The sequence below is a fragment of the Protomyctophum parallelum genome, assembly GCF_964188405.1.
Source record: "Protomyctophum parallelum genome assembly, chromosome: 14".
Classification (NCBI taxonomy): Eukaryota; Metazoa; Chordata; class Actinopteri; order Myctophiformes; family Myctophidae; genus Protomyctophum; species Protomyctophum parallelum.
Window position 1 is genome coordinate 33,180,862 of NC_139709.1, and position 24,904 is coordinate 33,205,765.

The window sequence follows — 24,904 nt, forward strand, 5'->3', positions numbered from 1 at the left end:
AAGGGGTTCCCGTCCTGAATGGGTCAACGGACCACTTCACCACTTTTCAACCTTCTTTCAATCTTCATATAATTGGTCCTCACTCGTAATGTTCATGATAAAATGCCACAATTAATTTTCTACTCAGTCTGTGTCTCACTGCTGTGGGGCAGTTCAGAAACCTGTCCACCAGAGACATCATCGATGGGGAATCCAAGCTAATGGAAACGGCAGGCTTTCTATTCCTGAAAAGTTGCAATGTGATAATGGAAGCCATTGTTGTCACGATAATAAAAGTCTAAATATATATATTTAAAAAATATATATACCGGTGTATATATATCTTGTTAAAAACGAAATCTGCCTAACGATGATGTCACTGGTTTCTGAACTGCCCACAGCCCTGACTGAGTTGGAAAGATATTGCTATATATTATTTCCATGAACATTAGTGAGGACCAATTATATGAAGATAGGTTGAAAAGTGGTGAAGTGGTCCTTTAATGATTTGCTAAAGTACAATGTGAAATATTATGAAGACTATTGACCTAAATAAGTAGCTGACTGGAGAGTTTGGTAGAAATTCCTTCCTTCCTTGAAATAAAAAAGAAAGAAAGAAGAATTGGTATACGATATATACCGCAGTTGTGTTCTTTCTCTTCATATTGCACTTATCTTAAGTTCAGAAGGAAATTCATGTTTTAGAGATTTTCTGTCCGAGTTGCATAGTGTTTACAGATGAAGGCTAAATTGCAACCTGACGAGCGTAATTGCTAAAGTCGTTTCTACAGTACATTGCAATTGTCTTCATGCCACATCATAGCCTTATTAGATAAAGGACTCATCATCTTATTATTTTTTCCAGATTGATAATATATTCAGCTGGATAAACAGAAAGTCCGATCATCCTTTTTGTACATTGTGGGAAAATAAAGTGCTTTGTCGATGTGTTTCTCACCAGACGAAGGCTAATCTCTCAGCGTTCATCACTGGAGACCCTGGAGGACATCGAGGAGAATGCCCCTCTACGCAGGTACTGTTTTCAACAGGATCATCTCATTAGGGTTGTTTGGCAGTCAGCGCTAGAGCCATTTCCATCACCATGGCTTTTTATCATAAACACTAATCCATTCAGGACGGGAACCCCATGTAGGTGTTTTAAGCATTATGTTATACTTTAGCAATTGAAAAATAGCACATCTACAAGGTCGTAGCGCGGCACCGAGTGCCGCGCTGCGATGGTAGGTCTGCTATTTTTTTTTAAATGGTGAAAATGTGGCGCAAATCTTTGAACATATTCTTTCACAGCAAACGTTTTTGACTCAAATCTTTGCGTCTGGGAGATCCCTGCAACAACATATTTTCAGATGGGGGTCGGTCGGCGGCCAATTACATACAATTCTGGGTGTTCTTGGCATGAAATAGTTTGAGCACTACAGAAAACGATGTAAAATGATTTAGAAGACATTTGTAGAATCTGGTCCGCAGTTCACTATGCCCTACTAACTAGTTTCTTTGTTTGTTTGTTTGGTCCACCTTAACAGATGCAGAACCCTATCGGGTTCCCCCCGACCAAAGAGCTACAAGAAGATCCACTTCATAAAGAACATGAGGCAACACGATATGCGCAATGGAAGGTATCGAATCAAACGGCGTCATCCCTCGGTCAATAAGAGCCCTCACTCAGTGGATAATGGCAGGGTGCCCTCAGTCAATGAAGTGCAGTTCGACTGTTTCTCACATTACAAGACAAATCCAATGCCAAAAGCGCTAGTCTATTTGTTGCTCAGGAGATTTGACTTGCAGTGTCAGCCAGTCTTCACGCTGTCGTCCTATTGAAAGGGGCTTTTATCACCCGTCATCCCATGGCTATCGTTCAGTAGGTCCCTATTGGCCTACCACAGGGGTGGGCAACTGGCGGCCCTAGGGGCCACATACGGCCCCCACCTTCACTTAATGCGCATGTTAATATCAGAATACTGATATAGTATTGATTTCAGCTGTTACAATTCTAAACCCGCTTTATTTATTTCATGAATAGTATTAAATGACTAGTACTTAATGACTAGTATTAAAATGTTATTGTCTTTTGTGTTCAATGTAGTTATGTTAACAGTTCATAAAGTTAACATAACTATAACTAAATGCATTTGAAATTCAATAAAACGGTTAATTTTCAGGATTCCAATTAAAAAATAGTAAAAAATTATTCAGGTTTTCAATTCAAATATAGCAAAAATAGCCGTGCGACACGTTAGTACCGTACTTAAGTTTTAGTACTTGCCGATACTGAGTACCGATAAGAGTACTTTTTATTTTCGTTGAGTAACCACTTATTTCACCCCCTTTTCTCCAATTAAATGTCATTGTCATGCCAAAATGTTCTTTATTTTGCTTATTAATAACCGAGTACTCGAGGGTGGTATCGGCCTGAGTAATCGGAAAACAACTCTATCCGCTTCTGACAGTGTACCTCCGATCTGATTCGAACACACGTTAGGACTAAAACTAAAAGTCCAATGATGTGCGGGAATGGGGGTTTCATGCCGTGTTTCAATGGGACAGCACATGCAGTAAGATTGGTCCCAACGGGCTGCCCATAGACAGGCTGATAACAGCCTACCAGACCTACTGAACCATAGCTATGGGATGACGGGTGATAACAAGTCTCCTTGCAATGGGATGATTCCTTTCCTAGGTAGTTCTAGGTGTCCGCTGCAGCGTAGACCAAGAGAGACCGCATGTTCACGGGGAATCCTGTGTGCTCCGATAGATATCCGGATACAGATTTATTTTATTAGTTTCACACAAATGTGGGATAAATGCCACGATGGCAAGAAGAAGAAGAGAACATGGTGGCCTTTCTCAGCGTTCCCACTGGTTCACTCAGAGGTCCCTCACCGCAAACACATCCGACCACGTTGGTATTGAATTCTCCCATCTTCTTCTTGTAGTCTGTCAAGTGCCGTAACGTTTTATCATTGACATTCCTACATTAGTTTATATAAATAGTTCAGTGAGCCATTTATGCAGCACATTACCCATCATTATAATTACATTATTTTAAGAATATATAATGTAATATTGCACTCTGGATGGAGATGGATAAAACTATCCCTTTGATGTACAGTAAGAGGATAGACACATTTTCTAGTCTTTTTGTTTTATCTTACAAGTATGATTGTTATTCATGTTGTGGTTGTTATGGAGCAGTTGAATTGTGTTTTTAATGTAGTACTATTGACCCAGATTGAACCTCTAAGCAGTTGATAATCAGCATGCCTGTTTGGTAGGCCTAAGTGCCATTTGTTAAATTGAACTAATTTTGATTACATTTTGTTTCGGATCGGTTTATTCCTGCATCCTGACGTGGCATAAATGCGACGGGGATTTGCCACGCCATTTAACAATTTCTCGGTTTATTGACGCTGAAACAATTTGACTTAATCCTTACCCAGGTGTTCATGCTTTGATGCAAAACAAATGCCACTGTCAAAACCACTGTCCACATAATGTACTTCTAGCCTTCTTCTAGTTAGAAGTACCACATAATGTACTTCTAACTTCTACATAATATCCTATAATTGTGAACACTGACTCACACCAGAATACACATTCTACAAGTTTCAACCTGACTCTTTAAATTCTGAATGTTTGCTGCTCACTTTCTATACCATTACCTGTAGATGTTTTTTTTTTAGATAATTAGCTTATTTGCCATGTTTTGTTTTATAGGATAGTCCTTATCAGTGGCAGAAGATCCTTCTATAGTGTATTTTCTGTCCTGCCCTATCGAGATTGTAGCCAAGCAGGGTATGTATACCACAGCATGCCAAACCGTATCTTTTTCCAGCCTGCGCTCCCTTCTTTCCCTTTGTTTCCCCTTTATTTTCTGTGGATGTCTCGTCTCCTTTACCTGGTGATAATAATAATACACTGGGAAGGATTGGTTTTGGTTCATGCATTTTTATCCTCAAGTAGACACACAAAAAAACAAACAGCAAATGGGCTGAAGCAGCCTCATAAGTTCCATTGAATGTGTATCTTGTGCAACCTTGGCTTGTAGCCTAATGCTTGTTGCTTGTATCCGTTTTCCATTTTGGCTGAGGTGGCTTCTTTTTATTGTTTGTTTTTGTTTTCAAACCCATTTTTGTCCATTGCTCCTGCTGCTGGCTTTGCTGTTCCCATTTAGGATACACGTTCTGTGAAGTTGTTGCTATCCTTCCCGGTCTGCCCCTTGTGCTTTAACTTCAAAATTTGCTACCCGATATGCTATTGTCATGTGTTGTCAACGGTTTAAGCCTGCAAACAATCCATCATGCTGGACGACTGATGTTTCTGTTTGGGGGGTTATATACAGACACGATGGCTATTCCTCATTTTTGTTTATTCCCTGCCTGGGTAGAGCGTACATTTGTCTTGGCACAAGAAGAGAAAATGTCTCTGGCTTATCTGTAGGAAGAGCTACTGTAAACTTGTTTCCTTCTTAAAGCAACCCGCGTCTGTGTTATGGGAATCTTAAATTGGTTCACAGAGCCTGCAATCTCCCACCTGGCCTGCATGGAGATGGCTCTGACCTGGCCTTGGTTGATGTAACCTCCCCTCCTCCTCCTCAGAGAGTGTATAAAGTCAAACTCCCTTCCCGGGCCTGGCCTTGCATGAACTCTGCATAGCTCTGCTCTGACCTTGCTCTGGTGTTTTTTGGAGGAAATCCGTGAACGACTGAGAAAAGGGAATGGATAAACAGCGGACGATACAATGCACAGGCATAAAAGCACCTTGCTGGGGCTTATTGAAGAAAGAGCATACTGTAGCAGGCTCGATTTGTTTTTGGAATTTCCCTAAGCAAGTCATGCAGTACAGTACAAAGTGAAGGGTTAATGAACACCTATCCAGTAGCCTCGGCCCCAGCCTTACTCATCTGCAAAGAGAAAAGCCTGGTCACAACAACCTAAGGCAGAGAGTGTGACGGTGGAAGTGTCGGGCTGTCAGATGTTGCTGACCAATCACAACACTGGCTTCATTCACGGAGAAAGTAAACAGATTTGTAAAGCGTCAAAGTAATTTCCTTGAGCAGTTCCTTCCGCCGATAGACTCTACAGCTTAGGTCTTGCACAGCGTGTCCACATTTGAATGACCATTAGTGTTATTATGACGGTCGGGTTTTTTGGCTGGCTCGGGGCAGTGTTGTGATTGCAAAATGTCATTTTATTAACAACAGTCGACTGGTTCCAATTCCAGTTTCAAATTGTATTCCAGCTGTTGATAACCAAGTTCCCAGCCGTTTTAAAGGAACATACTGGTGCCAAGACATGTCATTGTCTATTCACAGATTCCTGCAAAACATTGTACATAGACAATGTTCCTGACAATTGTTGGCTAAACATCACACATGGGGCTCTATTTTCATCCATGCTAAACCCCTTATCCCTAAACTACTTTTTTTTCTTTTTTAAAACATTTTTCTACAAGCTCACAACGTGTCAATGTAGATTGGCTAATTTAACTATTCAAAAATGTTTTTCAAAATGGTAAGAAATGGCAAGGTAGTTTAGGGATAAAGGGGTTTAGCATTGATGAGAATAGAGCCCATGGTCTTCATAAATCAATCTTTACTCCATGGACTATTTTCAGCTATACTTTTCAAATTGATCAATGCTTCGAAAAACATTATAATAACACAACTTTGACAAACAATAACTGCACAATGACATTTCGCATGTTGGATTATCTACGTGTCTCAACTAAGCATGTACAGTTTATGAAAATTGATTTTCAAATCTTAACAAAAATCAATGGCATTCAAAGGCTTCCTCGAGAAATCGAACAAACCACAAGAGAATTGGTTTGTAAAATGATTGGCGGTAAAGTGAAGGATAGAGCAATCTGGGAACGCATTAGCAAAACAAAAGAAAAACAGCGGCCAGTCTGTCTCGAGAGACTATAGCTAGAGTAGTACTATGTAATTATGTTATGAAGTGTGTATGAAAGTGTGATATTTATTCTAATTTAAGCAAATTTGGACCTGTATAATGTGTCTCTTAAATACAGTACCTCGCTACAAACATTATTATAGGGGTCCAAATAACGGCAAAAAAAAGCTAATTGTTGGTACAATACCACAAGGGAGTGGTGAGTAAACGGAAAGGTATGTCAATTAAAATGAGTCCTGATTTAATGACAGCCATCGTGCACACTCTTAGCTGCCATTAATTAGCAAAGCTGGAAAGTTTGACCTCACTTTCCCCTAGTGTGGCCTGTACGGGCAGCCATATAGGAACAAGGCTGTTTTTAGTAAACAGGAAATTTTCTCTCTGCTGCAGCAAGCAAAAATTGTTTCCATATCCACTTGTTGTGACCAATTACAATTCATGCAGAAGGAGTGAACAAGTAGCATAACAATAGCCTTTCCCCCCGGGGAGTATTAAAGAAAGTAATTTGTCACTGCTGGAAGTAATTAATGGGTTATTCAGTATGTAGTATATTACTTTTTAAAAGTAAATTGCCCAACACTTGCCCAACTACTGTAAATGGACACAACTTGTGGTCCTTTTAATAGCCACTGCTACCTCTTATGTTTCTCTGTCTGACCCCAAAATAGCAGTTCGGTTCAATTGCTAATTAGATCAGGTCTCTAGAGCATTACCTCTAGACTAGTTATGGGAACTGTTAACGGCTGCTAATTGCACATCTGTCATCCATCTATCTTTTTTTTCTTTTTAGGAAACATAGTCATCTTGTGTTTGAAGCACAGCAGGCCTAATTTTCCTTTTGGCAAGTATCGGCTAACATGGTTGACCAAAAACGGGCTCAACTTTGAGATCACCTCGATGCTTGACTTAGCCCGTAGTCCAAACCTTGGAGCACTGCGGTCACGTAGATTATAACACTACTAACAGAAACATTTGAATTCAGCTGTTCTGCATGCACTTTGGCATCGCAAGCAATTTTTTTTTTTTAAATGATTTCCTCTTCTCTTCCACCGCAATAAGCCTGAGCTCCCTGTTTTAATTTTCCTGCTGGCTTCAAAGAAAGCTTCTTCTCCCATGAACGCTTTTTGGTTTTCTGTTTTTCTCCTTCTTACTTCCTCTTGGCTGTTCTCCTGAGTCGTCCGCTGTCTGGGGATCTCGCCTCTCGTCTGTCAACAGATCGTCTCCCTAATAACACTGTTTCCATTGCAGCACTTTGACCCCCGCATAATATCATTACAACACTGGGCCTGTCATCCAAAACGCCCACTTGTTTATTTGTTTCATTCCTATAGGTGTCATTTTGAATATGAGAAATGAGACCCGGGGTGGAACCAATAAGAAGAGCTCCAACACACTTCACGGATTTCCCGTATCGTTGTTTTGTCAGTTTTATCCCAAAATGTCCCAATTGGAGGATTACATTTATTTATTCATACAACGAGGTGGAATTCACTATCGCGAATCCCCAGGATCATGCTTGAGGTTGAGGAGTTTTGTGTTAACTTATTGGTGTGTAAACTTCTGCAGCTGCTTGTTCCGTTTATTGGTTTGATTCCTCTGGTGGTAGCGTTCATGACTCCCCTGGCAACGGGCCGTGGCCAGAGGAATGATGTGTTTGGGGTTGTCTTTGTCAGTCTTCACTACATGTGAGTATAGACAGACACGGGCGTAAACGGCATGTGGTTGGCATACGACCGTGATGCAGTATTTGTAGTTATTTCTGCAGGTTTTAAAGGTCCATGCTGGCGCCATTGCATATTCACACCTTCGACCGTATAGCCTACTGTACATAAACATAGACCATTTCACGGTTTGGCCTGAGCCTTTAACAGTGTCCTTCACGTTTTGGCCCATGACTCTTGAACCGTAGGTCGCCACGGTCGTACGGTCAAAATCATTTCCCCCCCCCTGGACCGTGGATCCCTTGGATCGTGAATGCGACTCCCCATGTAAGCCCCGGGCATTTGTGCCAAACTCGATTTTCAGTCATTTTGCCCCAAATGTTTTTTTTGGTAGCTGCTGTAGTAATCTCTTAGCTACACCAATATTGTTTTTGAAGTACTTTGTTTATGCTTATTTATTAATGTGATAAAGATCAGTCGCACACTAGACATCAACTTAAATTGACATACTAATTAACTGCTGTATGGGTGTAGTGAATATTAGTTTTTAATTGGCTGTTGTAGACGGACAACTAAACCACATTCAATCTATCGCTAATCCTGCAGGCGCAAAGGAGAAGCAGAGACAAAACCCCACAGCTGGTCTCTCACAGCTTGTTTGTGAACGACCCATTCCTCTTAGCCAAAATTGTATGCCGTTTTTCCAATATTAATTAATATCACATGCTAGTTCAAATATTCATCTTCAAGAAAGTCCTATTTCTTAACCTCTATCGCGGACACAAACATTGACAGGCCGACCCCCGGTATGAGACTGTCCTCTTGGATACTGTAAAACTCATCTGTGACATGCCATGCCGCACCCTAGCTCACTGTTTTCACAGGAATCACTTGATAAGATGTGTAGAATCAACTGTCATGATTAGCCTTTACCCTAGCAAGCGTACCTGAATAACTGAGTCATTGTGGGCTCTACACATCATTGTATGGTTGATACAACGTGGACTTTTGAATTTCGTTCACGTATCAATCATTTTCCCATGCTTTAAAATGCATTGGGATGGGATGCAAAAAATAATAACCATGCAATGGTCTCTGTCTCTGGCTTATCTGTAGGAAGAGTTACTGTACAGCAAGCTGGTTTCCTTCTTAAAGTAACCTGGGCCCGTGTTATGGGAACTTAAATTTGGATCACAGAGCCTGCAATCTCCCCCCTTTTCGTTCACGTATCAATCTTTTTTCCAGGGAAAATAAATCAATCCATGCTTTAAAATGCATTTGGGATGCAACAATAAATTACCTTTGACAAAAATAATAAACCATGCAATGATATAGGATACCTATCTCAAGCAAGTCTCAAGTGTCCACATTCAAGAACACCACAGTACAGTATGCTTGGAAAACAGCCAGAAGTTATGTAAAGTGTACCGCGATAGTCAATGCACTAAACTGTCATACCACCGGTATGGTCCTATAACATGATTTTTTATTATATCGAGTCTATTATATCAGCCAGTCAGTCTGTATGGCAGGGCATTCAAATTGCACAAATGTAAAGATTAACCAACCTTTGATGTTTGTGTCTAAACCAGCAAGGAGGTCACTTAAGTTTTATCACAGTTCTAAAAAAAAAAGATGTCGAACACATCGCACAATGGCCTCATACTGAGGCTATTCAGTTACAGTAAGTACAGCAGTATGACAAACCCTTTTAGATGTTTAGTTGGCTTAGTGATGTGACGGACGCAGAGTTTGTTGACAACAGCAGACGTGGATCACGGGCACATTTGGCCCACGCTGACTTGACTCAGCAGCGTGCAACGAACGCTTTGCTCTACTGACACAGTTCTACTGCAGTGCACGCCCACATAATATACTCTTACTCAGCAAACCATATAATGACCTGTTGGAAAGCTCTCACATCAGTGTGGCATTTCAAGTACTGGTGGTGACGCAGCATCTCCTATAGCTGGAAGAGAGACTGCTGCCCTGCTTGCTGGAGTGAAACCCAACTCTCCCCTTGTCGTCGTCGTCGCCACCCCCCCTCCCCCCCCCACACACCTCCCAAGGGCGCACTTGAATTTAATTGCCCAGAAACATGACAAACGAGACTGGCAATCACTGGAGCTGTGCCAGCTGTGTGGACGAGTGCAGATCGATAGTGGGGGGGACGGGGGGGGGACGACCATCTGTTGATAAGGGAAGCGGCAGATAGCTGTGACAGGCAGCAGTGTTGATTTCGTCGACTAAAACTTAAGACGAAAAATGTTCGACTACCAAAAAAGGTAGACGACGAACATTTTTCGTCAGTGAAAAAACACTGACGAAAACTAAATGAAGCTATGATGACTAAGACTAAATATACTGACAATTTTGTCAACAAATTAAAACTAGACTAAACGCTGCGCTGCGACGCGTTGTGAGCTTGTAGATCGGCTATTTTCAGCATGTGTAAAAACAGTCATTACCACAGCATCGAGGCCCGACAAAACACATTTCACTCGACTAAATCAACCGCAGATTTAGTCGACTAAAATCGTATGATATTCAGTCGACTAAAAACCAGACTAACGTTAAAACATTCCAGGTGACTAAAATGTGACTGAAACCAAATGAAAGCTATTGAAGAGACTAAAATCAATATTTGCTGCCAGAAACGACACCGACGGGGCAGGCATCAACAGTGGGGTGGAGGAAGGGAACGTACTGTACTGTACTGTACTGTATATGAATGACACTGCAGTGTGTGCATCGCTGCATGAGAGAGAGTTGTTAAAGGGTCTTGTGCCCCCCCGACAGGGACATCAAACTGGAAGGAGGAGGACGCCAGCGCCATCCCTCGGGTGCCAAGGAGATGGTGATTGGGCTGGAAGGAGTGGAGCTGGGCGCTGACGGAAAGGTGAGATTAATTTTTACCGTCGTGCTGATTTATTTAACCCATTAAGGTGTGGCATTTTAGATTTTAGCTATAAAATCCTCAGTGCTTTCTATTTTAGTTTTAGTTTTTAAGATTTGTTTTTTTGGGGGAGGCTTTTCTGCCTTTTGTTGATGGTATCAAGTGAAGACAGACAGGAAAGAGGGAGGGTAGAGAAGGGGTTGAGACATGCAGCAACGGTCGTCATGAACACGCAACGCGCTGTCAGGCCAAAGCCTATATGTGGCATGCGCCTGGGAGGGCATTAAGCAACTAGTCGACTATTCAACTAGTCGACTAGTAAATCCACTAGTCAACCTTGTTGGTACTAACTAGTTGTTAAGAAGACGAAAAAATCCCCGATTTTGAAGGCCTCAAGATCAGGTAGATTATAGTTATAGTAGTAGTCAATGTACACAGTTTTTAAATGCACAAATATTTATTTCCTTTTTTACATAATAGGTATTTAAACCATTTTGGGTGTGAACCCCTCTTGGTGTTAGCATTATGTTATGCTTTAGCTATTGAAAAATAGCAGATCGCCACCGAGTGGCGCGCTACGAGCTTGTAGGTCTGCTATTTTTGAAAAATCGAAGAACGACTGACATAGAAACATAGCTTTTTCAGAAAACTGTCAGGATGTATCTAAGACATTTTTAGAATCTGATCCCAGATCAAAATGGGTTAAACAACTAGTCGACTAGTAAACTAGGCAACTTGTCAACTAGTAAAAATGAGTAGAAGTGAATGCCATAGCGCCATGGCCACTTGGCCAACAACGCGCCCCCCAAAATCCTCAAGAGTACCTCTTGAGAGCGTTGGTGTACAAATGTGTCCAGAGTTTACAGACCCATAAAGGTCACTCCCAACTTATCAATGGTTTAGCTTGGGGTCCCTTATGGTAACCCACCAAGGGCCCCTGGGGGGGCCCCAGACCTCATGTTGAGTGCTACTGGTCGGACACGTGTATATGGGGGGGGGGGGGGGGGGGAGTGTCCAGTGTCCAATGTTTGGATTCACTGATTTAACCCATTAAGGTGTGGCATTTTAGATTTTAGCTATATACAGTATATATATATATATATATATATATACTACTTTATATACTATTATAGCACAATGGTTGGCTATTCAAAATGTGCAGATATACGGCATAAAGTAACGCGCTTGCAAGCTTGTAGATCTGCTATTTTAGAAAAAATCATGAAAATTTGTGCAAATCTTTGAATTTATATACATAATTATATTAAAGTGAACATTTTTAACTCATTCATTTAATTCTGGGCGTCCAAAAATTCTAGGGGTCCTTGACATTAAAAAGTTTGAGCACCACTGATACTGTATATATTAACACCTTTCAGAAAACGGAAACGGAAAACGAAAATACGTTTTTTCTGTTATTTTTTTTAACCCATTTAGGCCTGAATAAAATGTCTTCTAAATCCTGACAGTTTTCTGAAATACCCATGTTTCTAGGCCTATATCACTCAATATTTCATGTCAAGGACCCCAAAAATTATCTGTAATTGGCCTCCGACCCCCATCTGAAAATATGGCGTTCCAGGGACCTCCCCAGAAGCAGAAGAGTTAAAAACGTTTGTTCTGAAAAAATATATTCCAAATTTGAGGCACATTTTCACCATCTTTCAAAAATAGCAGACCTACAAGCTCGTAGCGCGTCACTCGGTGGTGCGCTATGAGCTTGTAGATCTGCTATTTTATCAATAGCTAAATTATAACATAATGTTTGAAAACACCAAAAGGGGTTCCCGCCCAGAATGGGTTTTAATCGGCCTCAGGACTCAACGGGCTGACTTTTTTTGGCTAACAAACATACTGTATGTCTTGCAGACGGTGTCCTACACCCAGTTCCTCTATCCCACCAACGTCCTGGCCGGTCCCGGGGGGCGACGGAACACCATGGACTCCACCTCGTCCTTCTCCCAGTCACGGAACGCCAGCCACCGCAGCCTCAGCCTGGGTCGCGCCAACAGCAATCAGAGCAGCATAGACACAGGTTTGCCCCCCCCCCCCCCCCCCCCCCGCGTGAATCAACTTTCATTGTTTCATTTCATTAGATAATTGCCTGCACCTGTAATTATGGGAACTAATGACAATTCTTTTTTTGCACAATCGAAATCGTAATTGCCATTTATCTTAACGGCAGGGCATTTTGGGCATATTTGGGGGACGTTAAGTAGTACTTATTAGTACGTTAGTAGCATTTATTAGTTTAGTTGTATATTTAATCGTCAACTAAATTGTCATGATTGCGCCAGGCCCTAGTCCCCCCCCAAATCACCATGTTCAGATAATTGCGATTCATGGGACTATGCTTTCTTCTTGCTTAACACGTTGTACAGACTGAAGTTGGGAGACACTTTGCAATCACGCAGTACGTTTGCTAGTACCGTAAGCAAATGAAGTTAGCTGCTGTTTCCAATGTGTTCTCCTTCTGTGCAGTGCCACAGTGCACATTAAGAGCTGTGTACAGATTCTGAGAAGATGATGTTTTGCAGGCTGAATTTTGTTGTTGTTGCATCTGGCTCATTTGTCTTTCTCTGTTGTTGTGTTCATGGTCTCGTCAGGGAATGATCTGGGGGACTTTCGTGAGTATGACCCCAATCTGCTGGATGACCCCCAGTGGCCGTGTGGGAAGCACAAGAGAGTGCTCATCTTTCCTTCCTACATGGTGAGAGAGAGAGAGCGTTATCATTGTCAGACTCCCAATTATTTATTTTGCCAAGTATGTGTACACGCAGACAGTACAAGGAGTTTTGCTTGGAGAGGTTGGCGTTGTATAAACAACAACACATTCAAAAGTATTTACACACACAAGTTATGGACGGTTATGTTCTGGGACACTAACGCAAAATGACATCAATGACATCAATGTTTTCCCATTGAGATTAGAATGGAAAATGTGTTGTTTTGGTTGAGAAGCTCACATGCCTCTGTGAATTTAACAAGCATAACATTATTCCGTCCCTATCAAGTTCTGAGATGTTTTTCTTTTCTGTTTATTTATTTTATCATTTTTGTCTGCGGCAATAGAACAGTTATAGACAAGAACAATGTGTGTGCGTGGAAACTCCTTTAAAGAGTTAACGCTTCTGGGTGAAATTATTATTTTAATTATGTATTATTATAAAGCCACATGTGTACATGTATATGTCATTATTCTATCGCTCTCTAATCAACAAGATAATTTGTCCAAAGCCTATTTCTTTTCTCTGGTCTGGTTAAATATATTCACCATATCACCAAGCCAGTGGTCAGTAGCTATTTAATCCATTCCGGACGGGCACCCATTTTGATGTTTTAAGCATTATGTAATACTTTAGCTATTGAAAAGTAGCAGATCTACAAGCTCATGGCGCATGCCTCGCTCTGATCTTGTAGATCTGCTATTTTGTATATATTCTTTCACAGCAAACGTTTTTAACTTGAATCTTTTCTTCTGGGGGGGGGGGGGGTCCCTGGAACAACATATTTTTAGATGGGGGGTCGGCGGCCAATTTCATATCATTTTTGGGGTCCATAGTTTGAGAACCACTGATATAGAAACGTTGTTTTTTTTCCAGAGAACTGTCTTTGATTTAGAAGCCTTTTTTTTTTAATGTTTTATCTGCCTCAGGCCTCAGGTCTAAATGGGTTGTTAATCCATTCTGCGCAGGAACCCCTTTTGGTGTAAGCATTATGTTATGCTTTAGCTATTGAAAAATAGCAGATCTACAAGCTTATAGCGCGCCACCGAGTGGCGCGCTACGAGCTTGTAGGTCTGCTATTTTTGAAAAATCAAAGAGCGACTGACATTTTTAGAATCTGATCTCAGGTCAGAATGGGTTCATCAGACCAGTGTGTGTCCAGTGGAAACCTCGTATGAATCTGATCTCAGGTCAGAATGGGTTCTACTGTGGCCGCTGTACGTCCTCTCTCATGTTCTACTGTGGCCGCTGTACGTTCCTCTCTCATGTTCTACTGTGGCCGCTGTACAGTGGCATGCACAGATAGACACTAGGGGGTGCTAGAGCACCCCCTGCCCTTTTGGCAATGTGCTCTTAAAGGTATATTCAGTGATTTCACTTAATTCAAATATCACTTATTTTTTTGTTTTGTTGTGATAATCCTCCCTACTATAGAGTGTGCTGGCCATATAAGGAGTTCCTCCCTGTCCCCAGTTAACCCCTGGGGGTCAAAAAACCTTAGGTTTCGTTTTTGACTCTCTATCCTGATTGGACGAAAGGCTGGGTCCCACAGCCAAAAACGAAACCTAAGGTTTTTTGAGTGAAATCACTGAATATACCTTTAAAAAAATTGTTAATTTTTTTCTTAATTTGTAATGTGTGACATTGATCTAATCTTGATAAAAAACGCTTCTACTATATTATTTAGGCCCCCACAATCTAAAGCTATGTTTCTATGTCAGTGGTTCTTCGATAAAAAAAAATCACACCTGTGTGAACCGAGTGGTGCAACTCCCCTCTCTCCCCCCCTCCTCTCTCTCTCTCTCTCTCTCTCTCTCTCTCTCTCTCTCTCAGATTAGCTTTATTATGGATATCAATCCGCATCGCTGAGAACTATTTTTTCATTATTATTTTGGGTCGGCCTTTCCTTCTTTAGCATACCTAGACCGGATCGCGCATGCAAGCTGCCGTCCACGGGGGTCGGCCTTTCCTTCTTTAGCGTACCTAGACCGGATCGCGCATGCGAGCTGCCGTCCACGGGGGTCGGCCTTTCTTTCTTTAGCGTACCTAGACCGGATCGCGCATGCGAGCTGCCGTCCACCTCCCATTATACAGGCAGACTAAAAGCTTCAATAACTCCTAATATACGGAGCTCTCCATGGTTTGGTCAATTAGCGCGATGTTCGGAGGTCTTTGCTGATTATCCGGTGGTCTAGATGGAAACATTGGTGCTTTCTAGAGCAAGGATGGCTATATTTTAGCTCGCTAGCATTGACGCTATTTATTTAGCACAAGATGTGAGGCATGCATTGTGCAGGCACGCGCATTGTACACACACGCGCGGATATTGCTGGCCATTGCTGGTTTCACGCATGCGCACACCACTCGTGCTCATGACGGATACATGATGCATACATGAGTGGCGCGCTATGAGCTTGTAGATCTGCTATTTTTGAGTGGTGCAACCACTCCTACAACCAGGAATGTCCGTGTGTATCATGTATCAGTCAAGAGCATGAGTGGTGTGCGCATGCCTGATATTGGAACACAGGGTAATGCTGCGTGCATGCATTTATTAATACCAGTAGGGGGTGCCAGAAACAGAGAGAGGGGTAGTGCTGAGAGAGAGAGGGGGAGAGAGAGAGAGGGGGAGAGAGAGAGAGAGAGAGAGAGAGAGGAATTGCACCACTCGGTTCACACAGGTGTGATCTTCAATAGCTAAAGCACCAAAATGGGTTCTCGCCCCAAAATGCGCTGCACAAGGTGCCCTTTTTTCACTTGAGCACCTGCCCCTCTAAATGTCTGTGCACGCCACTGCCGCTGTACGTCCTCTCTCATGTTCCGGAAAGGAACGGATGCTTTATTGTGTTCGCACAGGGGGGAAAAATACCAGTCTCTGGCTGCTCTCATTCTTTACTGGGCTTCTGTTTTTGTTAACCGTGGAATGGCAGAATACACAGTGAGGGTTGAAATGTTCAGTCCAAGGCCAGACAATGTTTTCTCTTCTCTTTCCTCCAATTGCGAAACCCCAGCCCTCTCACAACAATAGCTATTGTGTTTACTATAGGATTTGAACCAGTGACTTCTGAACATTTCGCTCTGTGACCCCACGGTGCTTAGAAGCCATGACTTTTCCCGGGCTGGATTTTCAGGCTGTACAAGCAGGAGATAACACCTTTTTTTTTTTAGCTTGTCTTACAGTTAGGGACGTTTCCATATGAATCAGAGGGAAATGTTAGCTTCACTTGTTTTAAGTGATTGTAGTGTAGAAAAGTGTAGACAAGTTTTTATTTTTATTTTTTTCCTTTTGTGCCTTTAGTCTGTATGTAGATGTTTGGGAATAACATACTTTGGGTAAAGACCTGTTTTGGTGTGGTGTGTCATTAGTGTTTTAGTTTTCCTGTTTCCCAAGGCCATACAGTGTATTATACAACCGGTCGTTTCGAGGAAGCAATCTGATTGGTTGAAACGGCTTTCTAGCCGTGCTTAAACCGCGATAATAGCACGGCTAATCAAAACAAAGAATTCAGCTGTGCTTTTCTCTCAGAGCGCAGCAGACTCGGTGGCTAGGCTAGCTAGTTTATTGGGACATGTGTGGCCATAGTGGCTACATCTGTTATCGAAAAATTATCATTTTTCTGCGGTTATCTTAGTTTTAAGGCTAACTTGTATAATTGCAATATTACACTAAAGGGTGTTCTTTATCGTCATAAATGCACTTCTCCGATACCTTTCGGAACCGCAGGCGTTCATTAATGATGATAAAGAACACCCTCTCGTGTAATATTGCTTAATTAATTTCACAATGACTCAGCATTATTTCTGCTACATTTTTTTTTTTTTTTTTTTTTTTCTTTTTTTTTGCGGCTTACGCCTTTTATTGATTTTTGAAGGGACAGACAGTAGGCTGACAGGAAACGGGAGAGAGATGGGGGGATGACATGCAGTAAAGGCCGTGTCGGGTCCGGGAGTCGAACCCGCGGCACACTGCGACTGGATTACCAGTCCGGTGCCCAGACCGTTACGCTACGGCCTGGGCCCTTTCTGCTACATTTGACAGATATTTAGATATAAAAAGATCAGAGCAGATCTACACTACAAGCTCACTTGTGAAAAATCGTGAATTGTGAATAATAATAATATATACGATTTATATAGCGCTTTTCTGGGTACCCAAAGTCGCTTTACAGAAAGAAGTACAGACATATTTATTAGAAAACTATTTAAAAGGTTAAAAACTAGAAATAAAAATCAAAATATGTATATTCTTTCCCAGTGAACGCTTCTAACTCAAATCTTTGCTTCTGGTGGGGGTCCCTGGAACAACATATTTTGAGATTGGGGGTCAGCGGCCAGTTTGAGAACCACTGACAATAGAAAACATGGAGGTTTTTCCCGAAAACTGTGACTAAAATGATTTAGAAGTCATTCGTATAGAATCAGTTCTCAGGTCTGAACGGGGTTAAAAGAACAAAGGCCAGCCAAAGCGTTTCTTTTAGAGTTCCCCCGGGTACATTTTGTGTGTGTGCTTGCGAGCCGATATACTCACCACGAGCAGTGTTTATATGAGCCACTCAATGCAATGCAATCAATCAATCAATCAATCCTGTGTGGCGTTGGTCCTGCCTCAGCTTTCAGGAACCCGACACCTGTTGTGTGTGTGGGATCCAGTCACCTTTAGCGCGGCTCCCAGGGTGTCTCTCTGACACCTTTTGTCTCGTTTTCCCTTTTCTAGACCACAGTCATCGAGTACGTCAAACCCTCTGACCTCAAGAAGGACATGAACGAGACCTTTAAGGAGAAGTTCCCTCACATCAGGTTGACACTCAGCAAAATCAGGAGGTATGATTGTCACCAAGTTTGTACCATTAGAGCGTCCCCCTTTCAAAAAGACGAGGCACACGGAAAATAATTTCCCCATGCATTTTCTCCCTTAGACGTTTCAAAAAGTATTATTATTTTTAAGACCTGTAAGGTCAGCCTCAGACAAAGCCTAGGTCAGGGTCACTGGAACAACATATTTTCAGATGTGGGCTCGGTGGCCAGATACATCATCATTTTTGGAGTCCTTGACATGAAATATTGAGCACCACCGATATAGAAACATTTCTTATGGGTATATATTTTTAAAGATTTCGATGTCAGGTCTAAACGGGTTAAAGGTCTTTAAATAAATAACGTCTATGGGCAAAATGCATGGGAAATTATTTTCCGGGCCTCTCGTCGCCATGACAGGGGTGGGGACTGCGAGGCTCTATACCTCAGGTGACCTGAATCCATGCATGTCGTATCGATCCATAGGCCCACGGCAGCCACTTTGCTCTTATGTCACACTCCCTCCCTGTTGCAGAGCGGTGAACCCTTATGTCACAGTACTCCCTGTTGCAGAGCGGTGAACCCTTATGTCACAGTACTCCCTGTTGCAGAGCGGTGAACCCTTATGTCACAGTACTCCCTGTTGCAGAGCGGTGAACCCTTATGTCACAGTACTCCCTCCCTGTTGCAGAGCGGTGAACCCTTATGTCACAGTACTCCCTGTTGCAGAGCGGTGAACCCTTATGTCACAGTACTCCCTCCCTGTTGCAGAGCGGTGAACCCTTATGTCACAGTACTCCCTGTTGCAGAGCGGTGAACCCTTATGTCACAGTACTCCCTGTTGCAGAGCGGTGAACCCTTATGTCACAGTACTCCCTCCCTGTTGCAGAGCGGTGAACCCTTACGTCACAGTACTCCCTGTTGCAGAGGGGTGAACCCTTATGTCACAGTACTCCCTGTTGCAGAGCGGTGAACCCTTACGTCACAGTACTCCCTGTTGCAGAGCGGTGAACCCTTATGTCACAGTACTCCCTGTTGCAGAGCGGTGAACCCTTATGTCACAGTACTCCCTGTTGCAGAGCGGTGAACCCTTATGTCACAGTACTCCCTGTTGCAGAGGGGTGAACCCTTATGTCACAGTACTCCCTGTTGCAGAGCGGTGAACCCTTATGTCACAGTACTCCCTGTTGCAGAGCGGTGAACCCTTATGTCACAGTACTCCCTGTTGCAGAGCGGTGAACCCTTATGTCACAGTACTCCCTCCCTGTTGCAGAGCGGTGAACCCTTATGTCACAGTACTCCCTGTTGCAGAGCGGTGAACCCTTATGTCACAGTACTCCCTCCCTGTTGCAGAGCGGTGAACCCTTATGTCACAGTACTCCCTGTTGCAGAGCGGTGAACCCTTATGTCACAGTACTCCCTGTTGCAGAGCGGTGAACCCTTATGTCACAGTACTCCCTGTTGCAGAGCGGTGAACCCTTATGTCACAGTACTCCCTCCCTGTTGCAGAGCGGTGAACCCTTATGTCACAGTACTCCCTCCCTGTTGCAGAGCGGTGAACTCAACTGACCGACGGCTTCTGACATACATAATGGGGAGGGAAGCCTCGCCACCGTTGTTTTTGGCAGCAAGTTGACATTTTAGTTCAGTCATAGTCTCTGGAATAAAACTTCATTTAGTTTTAGTCACATTTTAGTCATCTGAAATGTTTTAGTGTTAGTGTAGTTTCAGTCGACTAAATGTCATAAGATTTTAGTCGACTAAATCTACAGTTGATTTAGTTGACTGAAATGTCTTTTGCCGTATTTGGCAGATTTTACACAAAATAGCCGATCTACAAGCTCACAACGCGTTGTGTATTGTATTTTGTATTTTTCACTGTGGGTGCTGGGGGCGTGCTCTCTCCTCCGCATCATCAGTGCCCATACCCGAGGCGTGGTTGGCCTCTCTGTGTGGAGTTTGCATGTTCTCCCCGTGTCCCCAATAGGGTAGGTACCCTCACAAAAACATGCAGTAATCCTGGTCTCTAAATTGCCTCCCCCTGGCCAGCCAGGGGGGCCTGATGGGAGGGGAAAGGAACTGGTTGGAATAACGTGTTCCTTCCACGCGCTATGTCCAACCAGGGAAACCCCCCCCCTGTCAGGTAAAAAGAAACGGACTGGACTCCTCATGCATTGAAGGAAGCATGAGGTCAGTCCGTTGCTCTCCCCAGGCTGGCAGAGGGATTGTGGAGCCCACGATTACATCTCAAAGTGAGGGAAGCCTCGCCACTATATGTATGTCAGAAGCCATTGGCGGCTGTGTGTGTGTGTGACACTTTTTTTGTTTTGTCTACTCTTAATTCATTTCTTTCATTTGTGTCTCTCTTGGGCCACAGCTTGAAGAGGGAGATTAGGAAGCTTGCACAGTTTGAGTGTGGCTATGAAGAGCCTACCGTGGCCATGGCCTTTGTCTACTTTGAGAAGCTGGTGCTCCAGGGCAAGCTCAACAAGCAGAACCGCAAGCTCTGCGCCGGGGCCTGTGTCCTGCTGGCGGCCAAGATCGGCGGAGACCTCAAGAAACACGACGTCAAGCATCTGATAGACGTAAGGTTCTTCAATAGCGTAACGTTGAAAATATGAAAACATTGACCCATTTTGGGTGTGGGAACCCCTTTTGGTGTTTTAAAGCATTATGTTATACTTTAGCTATTGAAATATAGTAGATCTACAAGCTCATAGCTTGTAGGTTCTGCTATTTTTGAAAAATTGTGAAAGTGTGCCTCAAATCTTTGAATACCGGTATATATTATTACAGAGTGAACATTTTAACTCAAATCATTGCTTCCGGGGAGGTCCCTGGAACAACATATTTTCAGATGGGGGCAGAGGCCAATTACATATAGTTTTTGGGGTCCTTGACATGAAATATTGAGCACCACTGAATGCTGATACAGAAACAAGGTTTTTCAGAAAACTGTCAGGATTTAGAAGACTTTTATTTATTTATTTCAACGTCAGGCCTAAATGGGTTAATCGGTAAATACAATCTGTTAATCTTCAATTCAATGAATTTCCTTTATTGCTATCCAGGTGCATGACAATTTTGAGTCCAACTCCCTTGTCAATGCATTAAAAAGATATAAATGTCAACCTACAGTATATACACATAGCAATTAGTTAACATTAATTAATGAAAGGTCATAAAGAATCTAGAAAACAAAACAAAAAATGGCTGCTGGTCGCTTAACCCATTTTGGGCGGGAACCCCCCGTTACGTTACGTTATGCTTTAGCTACTGGGCTTTAGCCACTCGGTGGCGCGCTATGAGCTTGTAGGTCTGCTATTTTTGAAAAATCAAAGAACCGCTGACGTAGAAACATAGCTTTTTCAGAAAACTGTCAGGATTTTGAAGACATTTTTAGAATCTGATCTCAGGTCAGAAACTCAGAATGGGTTAATTCTAATCAATGATTTGGTGTATTCTTTTTTGTGCCTGACAAAACGCCCTGAACGCCCTGATTTTCCCACTGCCGTGTGAGGGTTTACAATTCCCCGAAAATAAACAAAACGACGTAGCTACTCACCGAAAACAAAGCCTGCTAGACCTTGGTAAAAAGTCTATTCTCAAAGCTGGGAAGTGTCTCAGTTCCCCAGCTTCTCTCTAAAATGCACTATTTCTGTCATGAAATAAAAATTAATCCAAGTGGATCGGCGGCAGGCGCAAACCCGGAAATGCCACAGTAGAAGAGGTTTACTCTGTCCAATACATTGCTTCGTTAAAATGGCACAAAGTGCATTTTAGAGAGAAGCTGCATGGGGACCTGAAACTGAGAATAGACTTTTACCGGGGCGTCTTCTTCTTCTTCCGTTGCAGAAACTGGAGGAGCGCTTCAGGGTGAACCGCAGAGAGCTGATCGCCTTCGAGTTCCCCGTTCTGGTGGCGCTGGAGTTCAACCTGCACCTGCCGGAGCACGAGGTCATGCCCCACTACAGACGTCTGCTGCAGACCTCCTAGCATTGGTGACCCGTCAGGGGGAAGAAATAAACCCGCTTCCAGGTTTCTCCTCCTGATCTCCGGGTCTCCACCACCACCACCAACCCCTCCTTCCATCCGTCTCTCTTCCACAAGGTCAAGGTAGCCCCATGTTGTTGTCTCACAGCTGTACCTGCTCATCATCATCACAGCCAAACAACATGCTCCCTCCTCCTCCTCTCAGAGAATCCATATTGGCCAAAGTGACGCACATTTCAAAACCGTATTTTTCGAGTTTTTCCGACTTTTCTACATTTCTTCATCGCCGCGTATTCTGATGGACGTGTGTGAACGAAAGGGTTTCAGCCCCGTCCGCGCATAAGTTGATTGTTTTTTTTCCCAGTTTGTGATATTTTCGCATCTCCTATCTCACTTAACTTTTATATCTCTGAGGCCTCTTCTTATCTTTGTGGTTAAGAGGGTTGTACAAAAGATTTGTGTTTGAATACAATGGACTTTTTGTAAGGGAAGCAATCGACGATTGTACGATTTTTTTCATCACCTTTTTCATTACAATCCTTTTTCCTTATCGTGAACTTTGGCATGGTTGGTTGCCTTCTGACTTTGAAAACAAATTGATCGAAGCCGCAAAGCGGCTGCTTTTCGACTGGACTGTTATTTCTCGATTCCTCCCAGTTCTTCCTCCTGCAAGTCATTCTCCAGTTCCTCTTCACTGAAAGTGCACTTTTTGTGGCAGCCATTTTGAAACAAGTAATGTGTTTTTTTGGGGGGGAAATAACCCTGAAAAAGAAGCCGTGTTCATAAACACCAAATCAGACAAGAGATCTGATTGGAACTCGGTTGATTTATTTTTCTTTTCTCATCGCTAAATCACTCTTTTCTAGCAAACAATCCACCATCTCCATGGGAATTCGTTTTCAAATGCAAACACAGTACATTCTTTCCTACAGTGTAGTCATTACAGCTTAAAGGACCACTTCACCACTTTTCAACCTATCTTCATATAATAGGTCCTCACTAATAATCATGAAAAAATGGCACGATTTCTTTCTAGTCTGTGTCTCATAGGATGGCTGTGGGCAGTTTAGTAACCGTCTTCCATCATTAGACAGATTCTTTTTTTAAACATGATTTTTTTACAAAAATGTTTAGATTTTCATTATCGTGAGAACGATGGCTTCCATTTTCGCATTGCAACTTTTCCGGACTAGAAAGCCTGCAGTTTTTCTTAGCTTGTATTCCCCATCGATGATGACACTGGAAGACAGTTTCTGAACTGCCCACAGCCCTCCTATGAGACACAGACTGAGTAGAAAAAAAATTCACCATTTCTTTCATGATTATTAGTGAGGACCTATTATATGAAGATAGGTTGAAAAGTGGTGAAGTGGTCCTTTAAGTATTCCTTGTTTTCTACCTGTTGAATGCTTACTCCGGACATATGGAGACGGTGTGTCTTTTCCTTTGCTCTATGTTAGAGTGTATTGCTAGCACGTTTACAGTGCTATACTCTAGGGTGGGGAGGGTCGTTCCGAAGAGCTGATCACAAGAGTAAAATGCCATTCATTCACTAATGATCAGTATTTGGGTATTTAGAAATACAACTTGAATTTCATTCATTCATATTTGAATTCAATATTAATACACCAGTGTGACCAATTACAGTAATTTTCCACTACATTTATGCCTAATGTCTGGCATGTATTTTGACTTGAATTCTTTGTATAACCTTGATTGAAAGCAGATGTTATTGGACTGAATAATTTAGTATAATACGAGAATCATCTAGTATTGAGAGGCCACAAATCAGGAACATAGGCCTTCGTATGAAATTGTATTCAATGCTGCACAGATGTATTGATTGTAAAAAAAAAAAAAAAAAGAAAGACGGAAAGAAAAACAAGTCTTAATAAGAGGAAATGGACAGTTGTGACTTGAGGTGAGGTTCGGCTGAGCTACGTTCTGTTCGTAAGCCCAAAGAGTTTGCTGTATGACACATTAGAAAGCTTTGTGAAAGCTTCAAAACTGTTCAAACTGATTTCATGTCTATGTAAATAAGCTGCTTTGCTTGTTCAATAAAAACAAGATTCAGAAATGTGGAGAAAATAGGTTTTTGATCATGTCAAAGTATAGTCAATGGATGAATCAAAGTTTCTTTACCAAACTTTATTTTGATTAATTTGTCCTTCTTTACAGTTGATACTTATTGTGTTGGACAGAATTAAGTAAATTCAGTGCTTGAATTTACTAGTGGAAAGTCGATTGTGGTCTCATTCCTTTCTCTGTCTTTCATAAAAACAACACCGCAGTTCTGTTCAACAAACACAATCCGATGTGACTTTAAGGGCCACTTCACACCTTTTGCAACTTATTTTAATGATGTTTAGGACACAAGAAACTCTTTCCTGGGGGTTTTTATGTGTGTAATATGTGTTTCTTTTTAAAATATAATGTGTTTTCACTTCCTTCCTGGACTACAAAGTGAAACCTCCATGCAGCCTCCCCCATAGATATTAAAACAATAGATGCCTCATTGGCTGCTGCAGTTCGTTGGAGCCATGCGTGTCGACGGGAGGGCGGAATAATTTACACTGGCACGCCGGAAGAGCGGACGGCACACTACGTCCCGCTGCCACTCAAGTGTCTACTGGCCAATCACAGCGCATCTTTTCCGGGACTTGTGAGACCCGAACATGCGCTCTGTGACGCACGCTCATGCTTCCGCGGGCCTTCGCAAGGAATCTCGGGATTTTTTTTTTGCCCTCCCTTGAGCACATGTACGCTCCAGAGCCCGAAAGTGGCGCGTCTACCTTATACGTCTATGGCCTTCCCCCCTCTCCACAAGGAGGAGGCATTGCAGCAAAGCATTATGGTCATTGTAGGAATTCAGCAATCCAGTCAAACCCTATAGAACGACACACAGACTTCATTATTTTTCGG

The 24,904-nt window shown here is 42.5% G+C and overlaps 1 protein-coding gene across 2 annotated transcripts in view; it reads left to right on the forward strand.

The window, feature by feature from the left end:
- Window positions 1-24,024, forward strand: part of cables1 (Cdk5 and Abl enzyme substrate 1) — a 40,088-nt gene extending 16,064 nt beyond the window's left edge. Inside the window, exons 2-10 of one of the 2 annotated variants that reach the window (XM_083782441.1) lie at window positions 941-1,012; window positions 1,524-1,616; window positions 3,715-3,792; window positions 10,373-10,472; window positions 12,339-12,504; window positions 13,076-13,179; window positions 17,910-18,016; window positions 20,367-20,574; window positions 21,845-24,024. In XM_083782441.1, the coding sequence (XP_083638567.1) occupies window positions 941-1,012; window positions 1,524-1,616; window positions 3,715-3,792; window positions 10,373-10,472; window positions 12,339-12,504; window positions 13,076-13,179; window positions 17,910-18,016; window positions 20,367-20,574; window positions 21,845-21,985 (1,069 nt within the window). In that variant the 3' untranslated portion in view covers window positions 21,986-24,024. The remainder of the gene's footprint in view (window positions 1-940; window positions 1,013-1,523; window positions 1,617-3,714; window positions 3,793-10,372; window positions 10,473-12,338; window positions 12,505-13,075; window positions 13,180-17,909; window positions 18,017-20,366; window positions 20,575-21,844) is intronic. The other variant, XM_083782442.1, reaches the window with a different exon arrangement.
- Window positions 24,025-24,904: the final 880 nt, after the last annotated feature.